Source organism: Vigna unguiculata, chromosome 5, assembly GCF_037176805.1.
Source record: "Vigna unguiculata cultivar grain cowpea cultivar isolate G323 ecotype 2 chromosome 5, ASM3717680v1, whole genome shotgun sequence".
Lineage (NCBI taxonomy): Eukaryota > Viridiplantae > Streptophyta > Magnoliopsida > Fabales > Fabaceae > Vigna > Vigna unguiculata.
In genome coordinates, this window is record NC_140796.1 from 16,020,086 (window position 1) to 16,035,092 (window position 15,007).

Genomic DNA, 15,007 nt, shown 5'->3' on the forward strand with positions numbered 1-15,007 from the left:
TGATTTCTTTTCCAAATCTTTCGGATAGTCATTGCGCCATTCATAGCCATCAGGGAAACTGCCTTCTTCCCTCAAGATGGTTCGTCTTGCTTATGTTTGATGGAAACTAGGGTTCAAATTCAAACTTGGAGAAATCAAGACATGGTAGGATTCAAACCTCCAATTTTTAGGTCATGAGCCTAACGAGTTAACCAATTAATCTACCATGTTTCTTCCCTTTCTCTTTCACGATCCCCACCTAGGTCCCCTTGGTTGTTTGGCCGAGATAGAACCAACACTTTAAGTAAGCGGCGATCTAATGGCCCCCTACCCTAGGTTAGAGCTATAAAGCTTACCTTATTTATTGGAAAGGAATTTTTCATTTCAGCTTGCTAACTAAGGTTGGCAACAAAATCCTTCGCGGCCCTATAACATATGAAAAAGTTTGAGTTAATAAGCCCCCTTAGAGAGAGGGGGGACTTTGTAGTAATTGCGAATGAGCAAGCAAGTAGGGGGTGACAATTAAAGAGTTAGTGAGACTGACCGCAATTGCAAAGACTTGCTTACTTGTTAGAGTAAAGAGGAATAAGTTGACTTTCTTTTTTTTATTATTATTTTTTTTTTGGTTATGGAACATGAAAGTTGTTTTGTTTAGTACGAGATCGCTTCACACCTCGCGATTCTTACACCTCTCGCCTATTGAAGTTCTATTCAAAAACCTCGTTTGAGAACTTGTATAGAGAAGGATTTCTCGCAGCGTAGTAGTTCTTCCATACCAAATTAGCAGCCCAGCGTTGCTATTGGCATAATAACCAGTACAACATATATTGGCCCAACCCAGTCCTCTTGTACTAGGGTTGGTTCCTCGTAGTTATCCCTTTAACACCAACGGTAGATAGGAACCAAATTGTCTCACAACGTTCTAAACCTAACTCACGTACCACTTGAATCGACGAACAATTAAACCCTTGGGACCTTCTTCAACCCTAAGATGTGATGAGTCGACATTGATGTGCCAAACGACTCCGTTGATAAGAGCTCTTAGGAGTCATCAACCTGTTATCCCCGACATACCTTTGATTCATTCATCAAATACCTCAATTATATGCCCTCCTTTGTTTCTTCAACTAATGCCAAATGCTCAACTTTTGTTATCAATAGAACTATTGTTGGTTGGATAGTAACTTTCCAACTAACAAGAGGCCTATAAATCAGAAAAGAAAAATGAGTAACATACTATCTTGCATCTAAGTCTATAGTGTAATTATAATCAAATAGCATAGCCAAAGTGCTTTACAAATCAACCTTGAATATGCTACCAATGTCTTGATTACCTTAAGGTGTCAAAATACATGTTTCACATCTTGTCAATGTTCCTTATATATACTTACTAGATTAATTATTCGTGTCAAGTTTGGTCTTGTGAATACCATGAGATGCACCAAGCTTCTAATTGTACTTGCATATACAATCAAAGGTGTGCTAGTATGCTTATTACATTCCATCCAAACTGCCTAAGCACGTTGTGGATGTTCTCCCTTTAACATATAAAGAGTTTATCCCGAGCATGATCCCTAAAGATGTACTTGCAAAAAATCTTCTACCAATTAGTAACTTCAATTTTCAACTTTGAGCCATGTCTTATGACATTATCAAGATATCATATTTATATAACAAATAAAGAAATGAATCGTCCTTTACCTTCTTATGATATGACACATGGATAAAAATTACTAAAGTACCCTCATACATAATTAACTAATTCAATCTCTAATACCACTTCTAAGAGATTACTTCAAACTACACAATGCCTTTTCTTATTGTACATGCACTTCTCCTTAATAAGCATCTTAAAACCTTCAAGTTGTCTAATAAGAATATATAATAATTGATAGAATCCAAATTATTCTTCTGAAATTAAGCTAATTAGCAATTAATCTTTTGTATTAAGCTAATCACATCCTTGTAATTAGGTTATTAAATATTATGTAATTATATTGTGCATAATTACATACTTGATTTAGATCATATTGTTATGTATATATACCTATCTCCAATACATAATAAGGCACATATACAAATTAACTTTCTCTTTTACATGGTCTTAGAGTCATGAGTTTAAGCATATCCTAGTGAGATATGTTGTTTGGTTGAGCTTATCATTCTACCTACTATTAGACCACCCATTAATGTTTAATCTCATGCTTAAGATGTATATACATTCGTGTGAGGGGTGTGTTGGATATGCAACACCAACTAGAGATAAAACGATTTTATAGTACATATGTATGTACAAATCTCATCTTACAAACGAATTTTATGGAGTTGAGTTATGCTTAAAATCCACTTTATAATATGAAGTTAATTACAGCTAATTGTCTTAATTTCAGAAAAATAATTTAGATTTTATCAAGAATATATTTCTCCAACAAGTCATAGAAGAATATTTTCTTTACATCAAGTTGCTCTAGCTCATGTTTAACATATTTGCTAAAGCAAGTAAGATCCTATTGGTTTTGTTGCATTAGACAATTGGGTGCAAAATCTATAGACGCCTAAGTGTACCAGATGGTCCATCCAAAGAGAACTCCATTTGCTTAAGCACTAGTATAAGTTTATCAAACACTTCTCTAAATGCTTCCTCGATTTTCACCCCTAGCTTAGAGAATTCATCAAACACAACATCTCCACTCATAATCACTCATTTCTCGTACAATGATCACACTTTGAAACCTTTGTTCCCCTCTTATAGTCCACAAACACTCTCATCTTAGACTTAAGATCAAGCTTACCTATTGATGTAGAAGGTTGAAGGTTAAAAGATTCTATGCTTCCAAGTTTGAATATTTTATGCTCTCAACCATAAAATGCAAGTTAGTGACGATGTGCAAGAAGAATGATGATGTTTTTCTGTATTTGGTCTTGGATGTTTGGTTGTAATTTGTGTTTTTTACCAATTGTTAATGTTTCTATCTTACGTTTTACTTAGGTTACTTATGGAAGTAATTTAGAAGTGTTTTGGAATCATTAGGGTGATTAAGTTTTGTTTTAATAGAATAAAATGAGTATTAATTTATTAAAATGTTGTTACTTTTGTTTTGTTTGCAAGAATATTTCAACCAATTAAAAATATGATTTAATTGTTACTGTTTTAGTTGGCTAAAATTATATTTTAATGAATTAAAATTACTTAAAATATTTATTTTAATAATTTTAATACATTCAAATGTTATGTTTTTGTACATTATTTTTGTTTTAATGAATTGCAATATTTATTTAATCCATTAAAACTAGCTGATTTACCCTATTTAAAACTTAATTACTTTTTTAAGTTCCAAATACTAGCTATTTGGTTATTTAAAGGAAAAAAGGAAAACTCAAAATGAGTATTTTCTGAAAGTTTCAAATACTTTTCAAATATTAAGAGTTATTTGATTGTTTGAAGAAAAAAAAAACTTAACAAAATTTCCTCTATTGAATAAAAGGATTTAATGTATGAGACCGAGAAGAATACATAATATATCATCTTTTTTTCTTCCAGTTGAGTTTAATGTTTCTTAGTGATTTTTCTTTTGAGGGCGATCCTCAGAAATAATAAGAGAACCATGCAGTAAAAACTAAAACTACTTTAATTTTAACCAAAAACTTAATTATTTTTTTAACCAATTTTATATATAAATTTGTCTTATGCGCGACTTCAAATATTAAATAATTATCATAATTCTAAATTTATACAAGAATTATTGTATGTAAATTTTTTCAGTAAATATATTTTTAATAATTTTTAATAATTTAATAAAATATCTTAGCTGTTTTTGCCTTGATTATTTATGTCAAATTTAATAAAAAAAATAAACAGCAACAGTGAAGCAATGTATAATTTTCAACTCCAGGTTTTGATTATAAATTATTCAAATAATGTTACCATGATACATAATAGTTTAGGTAAATTGTTATTTCAGTGAAGAGTGGAGGGGTTTAAGTATTTTCTTTAATATTTTATGAATTTCTTTTTCTATTTTCACGTCACATATTGTCACCAGCAACAACAACATCTATATCATACCAACTATAAAAATACATTTCAACCTAAAATATTTACATTTTTTTTTTGTCGATAAAATGGTTTTATTTGAGAAATTAAGGAAAATGTTATCTATAAACTTTAAATGTAACATCTGAGATTGGAACAAAGGGTTTTCACTTACGTTAAAACTAAGATGGAACTTGTATACTACAAATGTAATAAAAATGCTTAATAGCATTGGTAATCTCTATATTTCTAACAATAATTTAATATTTTTAATTTATTTATCACTCAATGTAATTTTTTTTTTTTAAGAATACTCAATAGGACTCCTTCCATTAAACCAGAGTTTAGATGACGATAAATTGACATATGTTAATACAATTTTTTCGTCTTTTTCCGTGTTTATTGTCCAATTTCAAGATAAAGAGAATCACATTGAATCTTCTTAAGAAAAAAATATTGAGACTAAAAAAAACATTAAATCAATACTACAAATATAGGAATAAAATATGTTATTAATCCTAACAAGAAAAACGAGAAAAATGAGTTTGAAGGTAAAAGTTGAAAAATATATCATACCTAAGGTTGTTAGGTACAAGAATACGTACTCAATAATACAAAATGACAGAATTTAATAAAAACAAAAATCATGTAAATTGTGTTTAAAAAAATGGAAAGATAAGAAGGTTTGCTGTATTATAACCAAGTACTCTATAAAATCATAGTAAATGTTAGAAGAGAAAACAAGAGAAAAAAAATGAAAATATAAAAATAAATGTGTGATCATACAAGAATAGATACAATATAACTTGATTATATATGAAAAGATATTACTTACGACACCAATCAAAGAAAAAGTAATAGAAAATCATGTGGTTTAGACATTTGCAAAGAAAGCTAAGACAGATTCAGAGGATATTTCAATAAAGTTTAACGATACCATGTGAACCATGCAAAAACATTGAATCAGAAATGTGCTACACCATGGGAGTGTTTGTATACTAATCATTTAAACATTACAAAATATGGTGAATGTTAAAGAACAGTTCAATGAAGTGTTTGAGAAAGATTCATTTAGGCATAAATCCTTACCAGTAGAAACAAAGAGCAGCAGATTTATTCCCACCAAGTGGAAGAAGAAGAAGAAGAAGAAGAAGAAAATGGCTTTGCACTAGTTTGATGGACTGATAGAGTTCAACAGTTGGTAGTTGTCACATTCTAATAACATTGGATGAACTGTTTATTGGGTTAAGGTGTAGTAATTGGCATAAATGAAGGATGATCAATGCCATCAAGGTCTGATATAAAGCAGCAATTTTCTACAATAAAAATGGATCTAGCATGATGTAGAGTTGAAGTGTGAAGACTAGAGGTTTTTCATCTTCACTCTTAGGTTATTCCATAATCATAACTTTCAAGACATACAAGTTTCCTATTCTGCATCTTCACTCACTCCTTGCTTACTGTCCCAATCATCTTTGGGCAGTGGAAGCATATCATGACTATTACCTGGTCCAGGACTAAGCCTTCTCTTGTGTTCTACAAAAAAAAAGAAAAAGTTCTGCAACTGTTAAAATCTGAGGAAGAACAAATCTAGAACATGAAGTTGATCAGAAGAGAGATTACTTTTGCGTGTGATGGCTTGTCGAGTCATTGCCAAGAATTCATCCCATTTAAATTTACTAAGTTCGCGCTTCTCCTCCTCGAGGAGCTCGAAATTCGGCTCTCTACCACACATGAAAGCAGCCCTACAGATAGATAAGGAGAAAATGAAAACTTTACCATTAAACTGTTGAATCTTCCTCCTTTTCATGCTGTCATTCAAATACTAACTACTTTGTTTGAGCATTAACAATGGTTTATGGTAGCTAGACTGCATACATAACACGAACTACAAACGCTACCACCAAGCCTTTACATATATCAATCAACACTCAATCTCATAAGTAGCTTCCCTACTATCCAATAACTAAAATTAAAGATTTCTTCAAATTATCTAACACTGGAAAACTGAGGAATGTTTGTCCAGAGACAGTGTTCTTATCTCAAATTTGGATTCTCTGTTGAGTTTTCGATGTTATCCCTCTGTTGAGTCTTCAAAATATATTGATGAACACTGATTTTGAAATTTTAAAATATATTAAAAACCATTTTAATATGCCAACTTTAGTGCATTTTGAAAGCTCAGTAGAGGGACAATACCAAAAACTCAACATAGAATCTGAACTCTCTTATATCAAACCTAACATTCTGTACAAAATAATGTACTTAGATTCAAAGTAGGTCTGCTTTCTCTTTCAGCTACAGAATTCAATTTAGTTCAATTGTTGTAACTAATATGATTATAAGTGGGAAAGAAATCATGTTAGGATATGGAAAAGGGAAGGAATAAGGAGTAGAGAGTGAAAAGCACATGCTCTAACAATGAGAACAGAACCACTGCCAGGTTATCAATTACAACTGAAAGGCTTGCATATTCTCACTATAACATTGAAGCATCCAAAGGAATTAGTGATGGTAATAATTTGTATAATTCAAGATACTACCTATCATATAAGCGAGCAGCTTCTTCTTGTGATCCAACAGTCCCTAGATGGATCTGTTTCTTGTCCACCTTGATAGCGGCTTGCCACTTCATATTTTTGAAGTATACACCTCTCATTAAGCATGGTTCTTGATTGTGCAAATTCTTTCTTCTGTGTCGCTTTCTGCGTTTAATAGGAGGTCCTGCTAAATACAGGTAAAGAAGGTTACAGACAATACAGGCATAAACAAAATGCTACCCTAAACAAAGTTGTTCAATTTCAAGGCAATGTTTTCTATTTCCATTTCCTGTTTTCACTAATAATTACACAAATATCACCATCTTTTCACTTTAGTTATTGCTTTCAAATATTTCTCCAGGAAAGCAATGTGTTATTTTCATGATTTCTGATTCCAACACAAATCTTAGCATCGTGATATTTTCATCATTTCCAATTCCAATACAAAACTTTGAAATAAAGTAGTGAAAACAATGCAGCACTTTTGTAATCATGACTAAAAACAAAAAATGCAAACACAAGATGTTTTCTCAAACTAACTAGGCTGAAAATATGTCTATGTTAACTTAGTATTCTCACAATTAAACTAAATTTTCGCCATAAATATCTTTACGTTCAGTTTTTTTCTTCTCATTTAACCATCATGTACTGCATGATAGCAAGGATAATGGGTTATCCATGAAAATTGCATTCCTTGAATTAATACAGTTGATGTCACAAAAACACAGTGAGCACAAAGTCCCAGGCTACATAACTGGTAGTCAGAGGATTCATCACTCATTTTTTATTACTGGTTCTCATTGCTAAATTTGAGTAAATGATATACCAAACAATTGCATTCCAGTGAAGATAATAATGTACCCAATGTAATTAATGAAGCAATGTTGATGGCCATTTAACTATGACCAAATAAGCATATTCAGACATTCACTCAAAGTGTATAGAAACATTTAAACATTTATACCATAAGACAAAATTAGGTATTTTTCCTCAAGATATATATAATCATACTAGCAAGTGGAACAAATGTACCGGATAAGGAAATAGAACACACATGACACATTACGAAAATAATAGCAAAATTTCTTCTCACTGATCATGTGTATTCTCTGAATGCAGTTTTTAACTACCAAATAGACCCTTCTCCATGTACCATGTTAAGGTTTTCAATAAAATATAGACACTGTTTGTAGATAACTTTGATCTGAAATCAAGCTCCCACAAAGTGGTTCAATTAAGACACTTTATAATTTTACTACAAACCAAACTCCTTTATTACACCTTATCTTCAAGTCATGTGATGTGAGTTTAATTATCATTATGTCAACTCTTTTTTGATGCATAATTCCAGTGAGGGTTGTTATGTTATGAAATTCTGAAAATGATGATAAATAACGCAAGAAATTAATAAAAAAATCTAAAAGACCGATATTATAATAGCATATTAGGAGTAAAATATTTAGGCGTATTTAATGTGATGTTAAAAATACAAATTTATCTAAGTAGTTTAAAAGTAGAAATCAATTCAAATTTGTTTGGAATTGAATGTGATTTGACTTTAGCTTCATTTGTTGACATTGACATTTCCCCCTCTTTAGTTCATCTCTTGTGTTTCAAACAAGAAATTTGAATGATAAAACAATTTAAAAATTCCACTTTTTCAATGGGATCCAAACTTGAGAATTGACTTCTAATTAACAATAAACTCATTCTAAATTTAATAATTACATACATATCTTAAAAGAAATATCCTTTTACTAGGTAAGATAAGTCATTATAATAAACTAAACCATAGATTAAAAGAAAACAGAAAAGAATTGGCCTGTTAAATTGACAAACCAGTGATTGGTTGAATAAGTTGTTCTTTGGATGAGCTTGAACCAGACACATTTGATGATCCTGGTTCTTCTAGCACAGCAGTGTTCTGGTTAAGATAAAACAGGTTAGTTTAAGCTTTTGGCTGTCAAGATTTAAATAACACATAACATACCATGGACCTAACTTTCTAATCATATCAACTTAGTAAACATCTATTCCATAAGTACTAATTCATCAAAATGTAAATGGTAATCGAAGTAAAAATCCTTAATTTTGGCATTAAAAGATAAAGAGTTATGAGGCATCAACCAATTAACCCTCCCCCACAAAATAGGATAGGATAAGACTTCACAGTAGAGGTGGCTGGTGTAGATCCATTCAAAAGCATATCAATACATGAACAACTATACAATGAGAAATGGGAATGATTATGTTTTTGTATTGGAAAGTATGGATGCTCCAGTGAACATTTCTGAACAGACAAAAAAATCACAGCCCAATTTGTTGATCTTTGTCTCGCTAATTTGTTTCTCAACATATTCATCTCTTTCGATATGGGACTTATTACTTACACTTGCACGCCAACATACCATTTCATCCAATAGATAACATATGGGCCAAGTAGGTACTAGCATCTGTGTCCTTTTGTTTTAATAAACAACAAATAAAAAAAAAAGATGCAAATGCAGGATGACTAGAAAGGAAACAAAACAGCTTTGAACATAAAACATGTAATGCATGTCGATCTATCTGTACATCTAACAAAGACAATCCCTAAGAAGACCATTAGAAAAACACCACATAGAATCCAAGTGAACTAGTTAGTCACAAAGGAACTCAGGAGAAAACAATAGTCCAGTAAAAATGTTGTTTCTAACTATATACACCACATAACCACAATTTGATAACAATTCTGAAGCCTTAGAAAATCACTATTGGTTTTGAGTCCTCTAAAATTAACAGAAGTACTTTTATGATCCAGGAGAAAACCCATCAACACCAAACAAGTTATTCCAGAGAAGGGAAAATGCTGAACAGTGCAAAAACAAATGAAAATCATTTTCAGACACAATCACTATGAGACAACTTGAGAGCTTTTTTGAATTTGAAATATATCACTGATATTGATATGGTTTAGAACAGCAATGCAAGCAAAGGATTTGACCTTGGAGGGAGCAACTGACTCCCAAACTGGCTTTACCCAAAAAGACAGAATCAATGCTCAGAGATGAAGTGAAAAACTGAAAAGATTGGAAGATAATAAACAAGAGGAATCAAAAAATCAATAATAAAAAACTTCTAACCTATTCACCAAATTGGAGAACACACAAAAAGAGTATGGATGATGATCACATAAAGCTCCAATGTTGAATGTCACATAATGCTGCTTAAAACTCTAAACATCACAAGACAGTTCGGTCTGGTGTAGGCATTATAACATAGAGACAACTTTTACCTAATAACCGGGTAGGATGTGTCTCTGGTGTGGAAGTTATCACACCCATAGTGAATGATTAATTAAGTCCAATAATTACTAAGTATGAATTTTTCATATTAGGTTTAGACAAGCACATTTTGAAAGATTGACAGAAGGCAAAAACTAAATTCAAATAGATAAAACTTCTAGAAATATTCAGATAAAAGGCAGACTTGCAAATTGTGCAGGAGTATTAGTCTTTAAATGTGCAGAGATTAAAATTAAGACATTCCAAATAAAAGGAAGATTTAAACAAGATGAAATGTTACCAATGGCCTTTTTGCTTTATTTAGTAAAGTCTATAAAAATAAATTTGGATAGTTGGACCACCAAATTTATCCAACCAATTACCCAAAATGACTGAGAAGAAAGAAAAAATATAAAATAAGGGAGTTGTCCAACCAACCACTTAACATTAGACATACCCATGTTGTAAAGATGAATGCTAATGACCAGAGATTCAGAATGAATCATTTTTTGAAAGCTGGTACTCTTGAAATCATTTTGAGTAATTCTCATTGGTTGAATTCTCCTTTATGTAAACAAGTTCAAATAAAGATAGAGAATGCATAACAGATACCAAACTTTCTTCCTCACCTGAATTTTTTAATTGAAAGCATTGTAACAAAAATTAAAATAAAGGTTTGAACGATCTGATATGTAGCTAGTTGAAATGGACTTCAAAATTAAAGATGTCCTAAATTAAAGATGTCCTAAACAGATACCAAGTCAAAAATCCTGAAGTACACTTACAGAAAGAACAAATTGAAGTTTAAAAAAAGTGTGTATATAATCATCAATCATTAGTAATGTTGTCCATACACTGTCCAGGTTGCTTGCATCATCAGAAAGCACAGGCTGCTCACTCTTGGGTTTAGCTTGCTGGGTTGAATTTTCAAGACTAGACAAATTCTCACAATACAGAGGGAGTGGAGTGACAAAGGAACTGTTTCCTGCAATAGAAAACATATATTTGAAACAATGTCAGTTAAGTTTAAGATACAATTCATAAAAGTATTCTGCAACAATTGAGATAAACATGTTTACCAACTCTTTACCTGAACATAGTCCCAAGAGTCTGCGCCTTCTCAAGCTCACCATAGCTAATTTAAGTTTTCTTACCAAGTCATCAAATCACAGTGATTAATTTCGTATAATACCAACTTTTTCCTCAAATTCAGCTGGGGAGTGAGCACCACAAATAGAATGTTTCAGGCAGATGAAAATGAAAGATAGACCTACAAGGAAAGAAGAAAGTTCCAAGATCAGTTTCATGTTGTAAAACCAAATAATGTCATGTCAGAGATTCAAAAATTTACTATCAAGTCTACAAGAAAATAATTTTGCAGCCAATGAGTAAAAGACAAAAGGTGTCTTAGAAGATGCACATGACTATTTATGCCACAAAAAGAAATGGTCTCTTCCAAGTTCTGGGACCAAAAATAGATAAAAAATGATCAGAAGTGAAAAGTAAAGAAGGGAAAACACGGGATTACACATTCAGAACTAGATCCCAACAAAACAAGATTTAGCAAATCATCCTGCTTTGACTTTTAAGCAGTGCAGACAAAGTGATCCTCTGCTTCATGTAGCAAAACTTCCATAAACAAACACACAAATGCAGAGAAATATTGATCATAATACAATTCCAACCACTCCAAAACAAACTCGGTAAACAATTGCTCAAATCAGCAATCCAATTTGATCACCACAGGAAGTATCACCAACCCCTTCAAAAATGAAAGGTGAAAACTATTTTCAAAGAAAAAAAAAATTTTTTTTTTTGAAAACAAAGTTGATAATATCATGGTTTTTCTAAGGAAAACTCGAACAACATTATATGGAATCCAATTTTGGAAACAAAAATCACGCACATGAGCCAAGTCTTTCTGTCTAGGTTGAAGTCAACCCCATCAACCTACCACCTTTCTTGGAAGGGGGACGGTAACAGCAAAGACAGACCCATTTGACCTCACACAAACAGAAACCAAATAACACATTCAACAGAAAATTGAAGACACCCAGAAAAGCCAACAAGAGAAAGACCAAGTCTTTAGGCTCTTGAGCAGTCAACTCAAAATGCCCATGACCAGAAATCTCATCACACACCAAGGAGGAAAGAAAGAAGTGAAAAAGGAAAATAGCCTCCAGAAAGACAAAAAACATAAGAGACAAAAAAAAAATAGAGAGAAAAAGGAAGGAAAAAGAAGCCATTGTTGTTGGGAAATATACCTGAAAATAAAAAAAGTGAAAAGGGTGGGATAAGGTGGTAGGAGAGAAGAGAAGTGGTGAGAAATCTGAAGGCAAAAGGTAAGAGAAGAGGTAGAATTATGAGAATTTTGGGGAAGAGAAGGTGGTGAGTGTGGTATGAGATAATGTGAGTTGTGTTGTGTTGTGGCTCATGCATCTACCACCTTTTGTTTTTGTTTTTGTTTTTCTCACTCTTTCTCTCTTTGTATAAAAGAGAGAAAAGGGTGGTGGAAGGAAGGGGTGGTAAGGTAAGGTGTAATGGTATGATGGTTGTGGACAGAGAAAGTCTTTGTAGAAAGAGAAAGAGAAAGAGAGGGTTGAAAAAATAGAATGAGAACGTAACTAATAGCTGCTCTCTCTCTACTTTAATAGCGTTCAATGTCAATGTTACCCTTTAAAGAGCCAACAAATACCACTGAGGTTAGTTACGTTTGAGACATCTTGTTTCCCATATTGCCCTCCTCTCTATTACCTATCTATTTCTATAATTGTACAATAATTCACTGTGTTTGTTTGTACTATAGCGGCTGTTTTTCTGGTGTTTTTTGCGGACTTCACTCCACCTTTCTATTCTCACCCATTTACACACTCATACTTCACTCAATCATCGTCAAAACCTTCAACCCAAATGTAGACTTAGAAAATTCAACACTTTCTATTTCTAAATATCGTTTCAACCTTTCTACCAATCTACCTCCACACAATCTTCACTTCATCATACAAGTCTTCGCATTACTTATAAAAAGAAAAATTATTTATCTTATTTTCTTTTTTGTTTGATTTGATTACTAAATTTTAGTTTATATAAGAAGTTACAACAGCGAAAACTAATAATGAATTATTTGAGTACGGCGTATTTTAAATTTTGTGTTGATGTGTTTGTTAACAAATTTGTTAATGAGAAGGAAGAACAAATAAATTTAACAAATTTCACACAATATGTCCGGATTAGTTCGTTAATTTTTTTTCAGAGAAATATTACATATTATATAACAAATTTCACAAAATATGTGTTCATTAATTAGTATAATTCTCAAAATATTATATATTTTAACTGTTCACTGATATGTGTGATTTTTTATTTTTATTTTTAATTCACTAATAAATCTCGCCATCAAAAATACCTTTTTTCTACAAAAAAAAAAATGATTAAGTAATTACATACTTTTCTATATATATTTTTTTGTTTTAGTAAAGATTATTAACTAATCATGATTAATTCATGTAACATTTAATATTAAATAAGTTTAGATAAGATTATTTCTGATAATTGAATAACTCATTACTATTTCATGATAAAGTATTTTATAAGTATATTGATGACTTTTTTACCACTTAATATTCTTAATATCAAAATGCAAATATCAACTTTGATTATTAGTAAAATGTTAATATAAATTTTATTTTTATACATATAAATGAAAAATAAATTTTTATTATTTTAATTAGAAACATATTAAATTATAGAGTCATCATGTTCTATAATGATTTCTATATTATTTTTTGTAGAGACTAAGTATTATTTTTTATCCCATGTAAATCACGTTTTCTTATTATTCTACACAAATTCAATAAAAGTAATAAAAATCAATTTTTATTTTATATTTATACTAACTACAAAGTTAATATTTTTTTTAATACGTAAATACAAACAAAATGATAGTGACAAATTAATAATCATATAACTTGTTAAAAAAATTAAATAACAAAAACTGAAAAATATAAAAATTTAATATAATCAATAAACAAAACAAAATAAAAAATAATAATAATAATAATATAAAAATTTCCACTCTTCTGATTTTGCGACCTGGAGTATTGCTTTTTCTTCTCTTCATGCTTGGGCTTACACATAGACAATTCACCCATCTATAACTTTTGTACATGACCTTCATTCTTTAGTTTCTCCAATACCCTTACCTTTTCTATTAGAGTAGGGAAGTCTCTAATAGACAAAGGTACCACAAGCTCCCCAATTTCATGCTTTAACCCATTTTTAAACTTCTGACACCTCCATCTTTCATTTGTTGTTAGGGTATAGAAACGAGTGAGGTATTTGAACATTTCAGTATACTTAGCCACGAACATATCTCCCTTCTCCAGCTGTAAGAACTTCACCTCCTTAGAGTTCCTCACACTCTCAGAAAAATACTCCTCAAAGAACTTGATATTCTTTTAAGAGATAACCTCCCATTTTCCCTCAATGATTAGCTTCATAATGGTCCACCAATGCTCTGACTCTCCTGATAGCATATACACGGTGTAAGCAAGCTTACTCTCCTTTAGGAACCTTTAGCATCAAAGACTCACTCCAGATCATTCATACATTGACCTACTTCATCAAGGCTTGTTTTCCTATCAAACCTCCTTAGACTATGCTTCAGAAAATCCTCTAAACTCCACTCAACAGTTTGAGAATTATGTGGTTGAGAAGCCCAATCGTGGCCATGTTAGCCTTTAACTGTTGCAGAGCAACAATATGTTCCTATTGAGAGGCCTCTATTGCCAACCTCGTACTTTCCATCTATTGAAGAAAGCGTGATGTTGTTACACCATGGATGCACTTTGTTGCTGCAAAGCAATAACCATGGTCTCAATCCCCTCCTCACACTATCCACGTCTGAAGAAGGAAAAGGCGAAAGGGTAGGAGGCCTACTTGCAATCACTCTTAGTTTGCATTGTGAAAGACATATTAGTCATAGTTTATCATACTATTTTATTTATCACACTTCAAACCACTAAACACTTGCAATTTAAGCACAATAGACCTAAAACACGCATATCACCAAAGAACAAAACTACTCTGATATCAAAATGTAACAACCCAAGAAAATAGATTGTACTACTACCTTGACTTTCTACAATTTAGTATTAAGCAGTACTTAGTCATATGGTTAATAAAAGGCATAC

At 31.5% G+C, this 15,007-nt stretch overlaps 1 protein-coding gene across 3 annotated transcripts; it reads right to left on the reverse strand.

Annotated features, from left to right (window-relative positions):
- Nucleotides 1–4,970: 4,970 nt before the first annotated feature.
- LOC114186300 (ethylene-responsive transcription factor-like protein At4g13040) lies at nt 4,971–12,426 on the reverse strand. Of its 3 annotated transcripts, none has more exons than XM_085674017.1 (7): nt 12,080–12,426; nt 10,906–11,085; nt 10,601–10,800; nt 8,392–8,476; nt 6,556–6,739; nt 5,636–5,757; nt 4,971–5,548 (listed from the first exon to the last, which is right to left on the reverse strand). In XM_085674017.1, exons 2-7 carry the CDS (start codon nt 10,946–10,948, stop codon nt 5,442–5,444), a joined length of 741 nt encoding a protein of 246 aa, XP_085530143.1. In that variant the 5' UTR covers nt 10,949–11,085; nt 12,080–12,426; the 3' UTR covers nt 4,971–5,441. The 3 variants fall into 3 exon arrangements, with proteins under 3 accessions (XP_085530143.1, XP_027930157.1, XP_027930158.1); XM_028074356.2 differs by having other exon boundaries at nt 10,670–10,800; nt 12,080–12,422; XM_028074357.2 differs by having other exon boundaries at nt 6,556–6,736; nt 10,670–10,800; nt 12,080–12,419.
- Nucleotides 12,427–15,007: the final 2,581 nt, after the last annotated feature.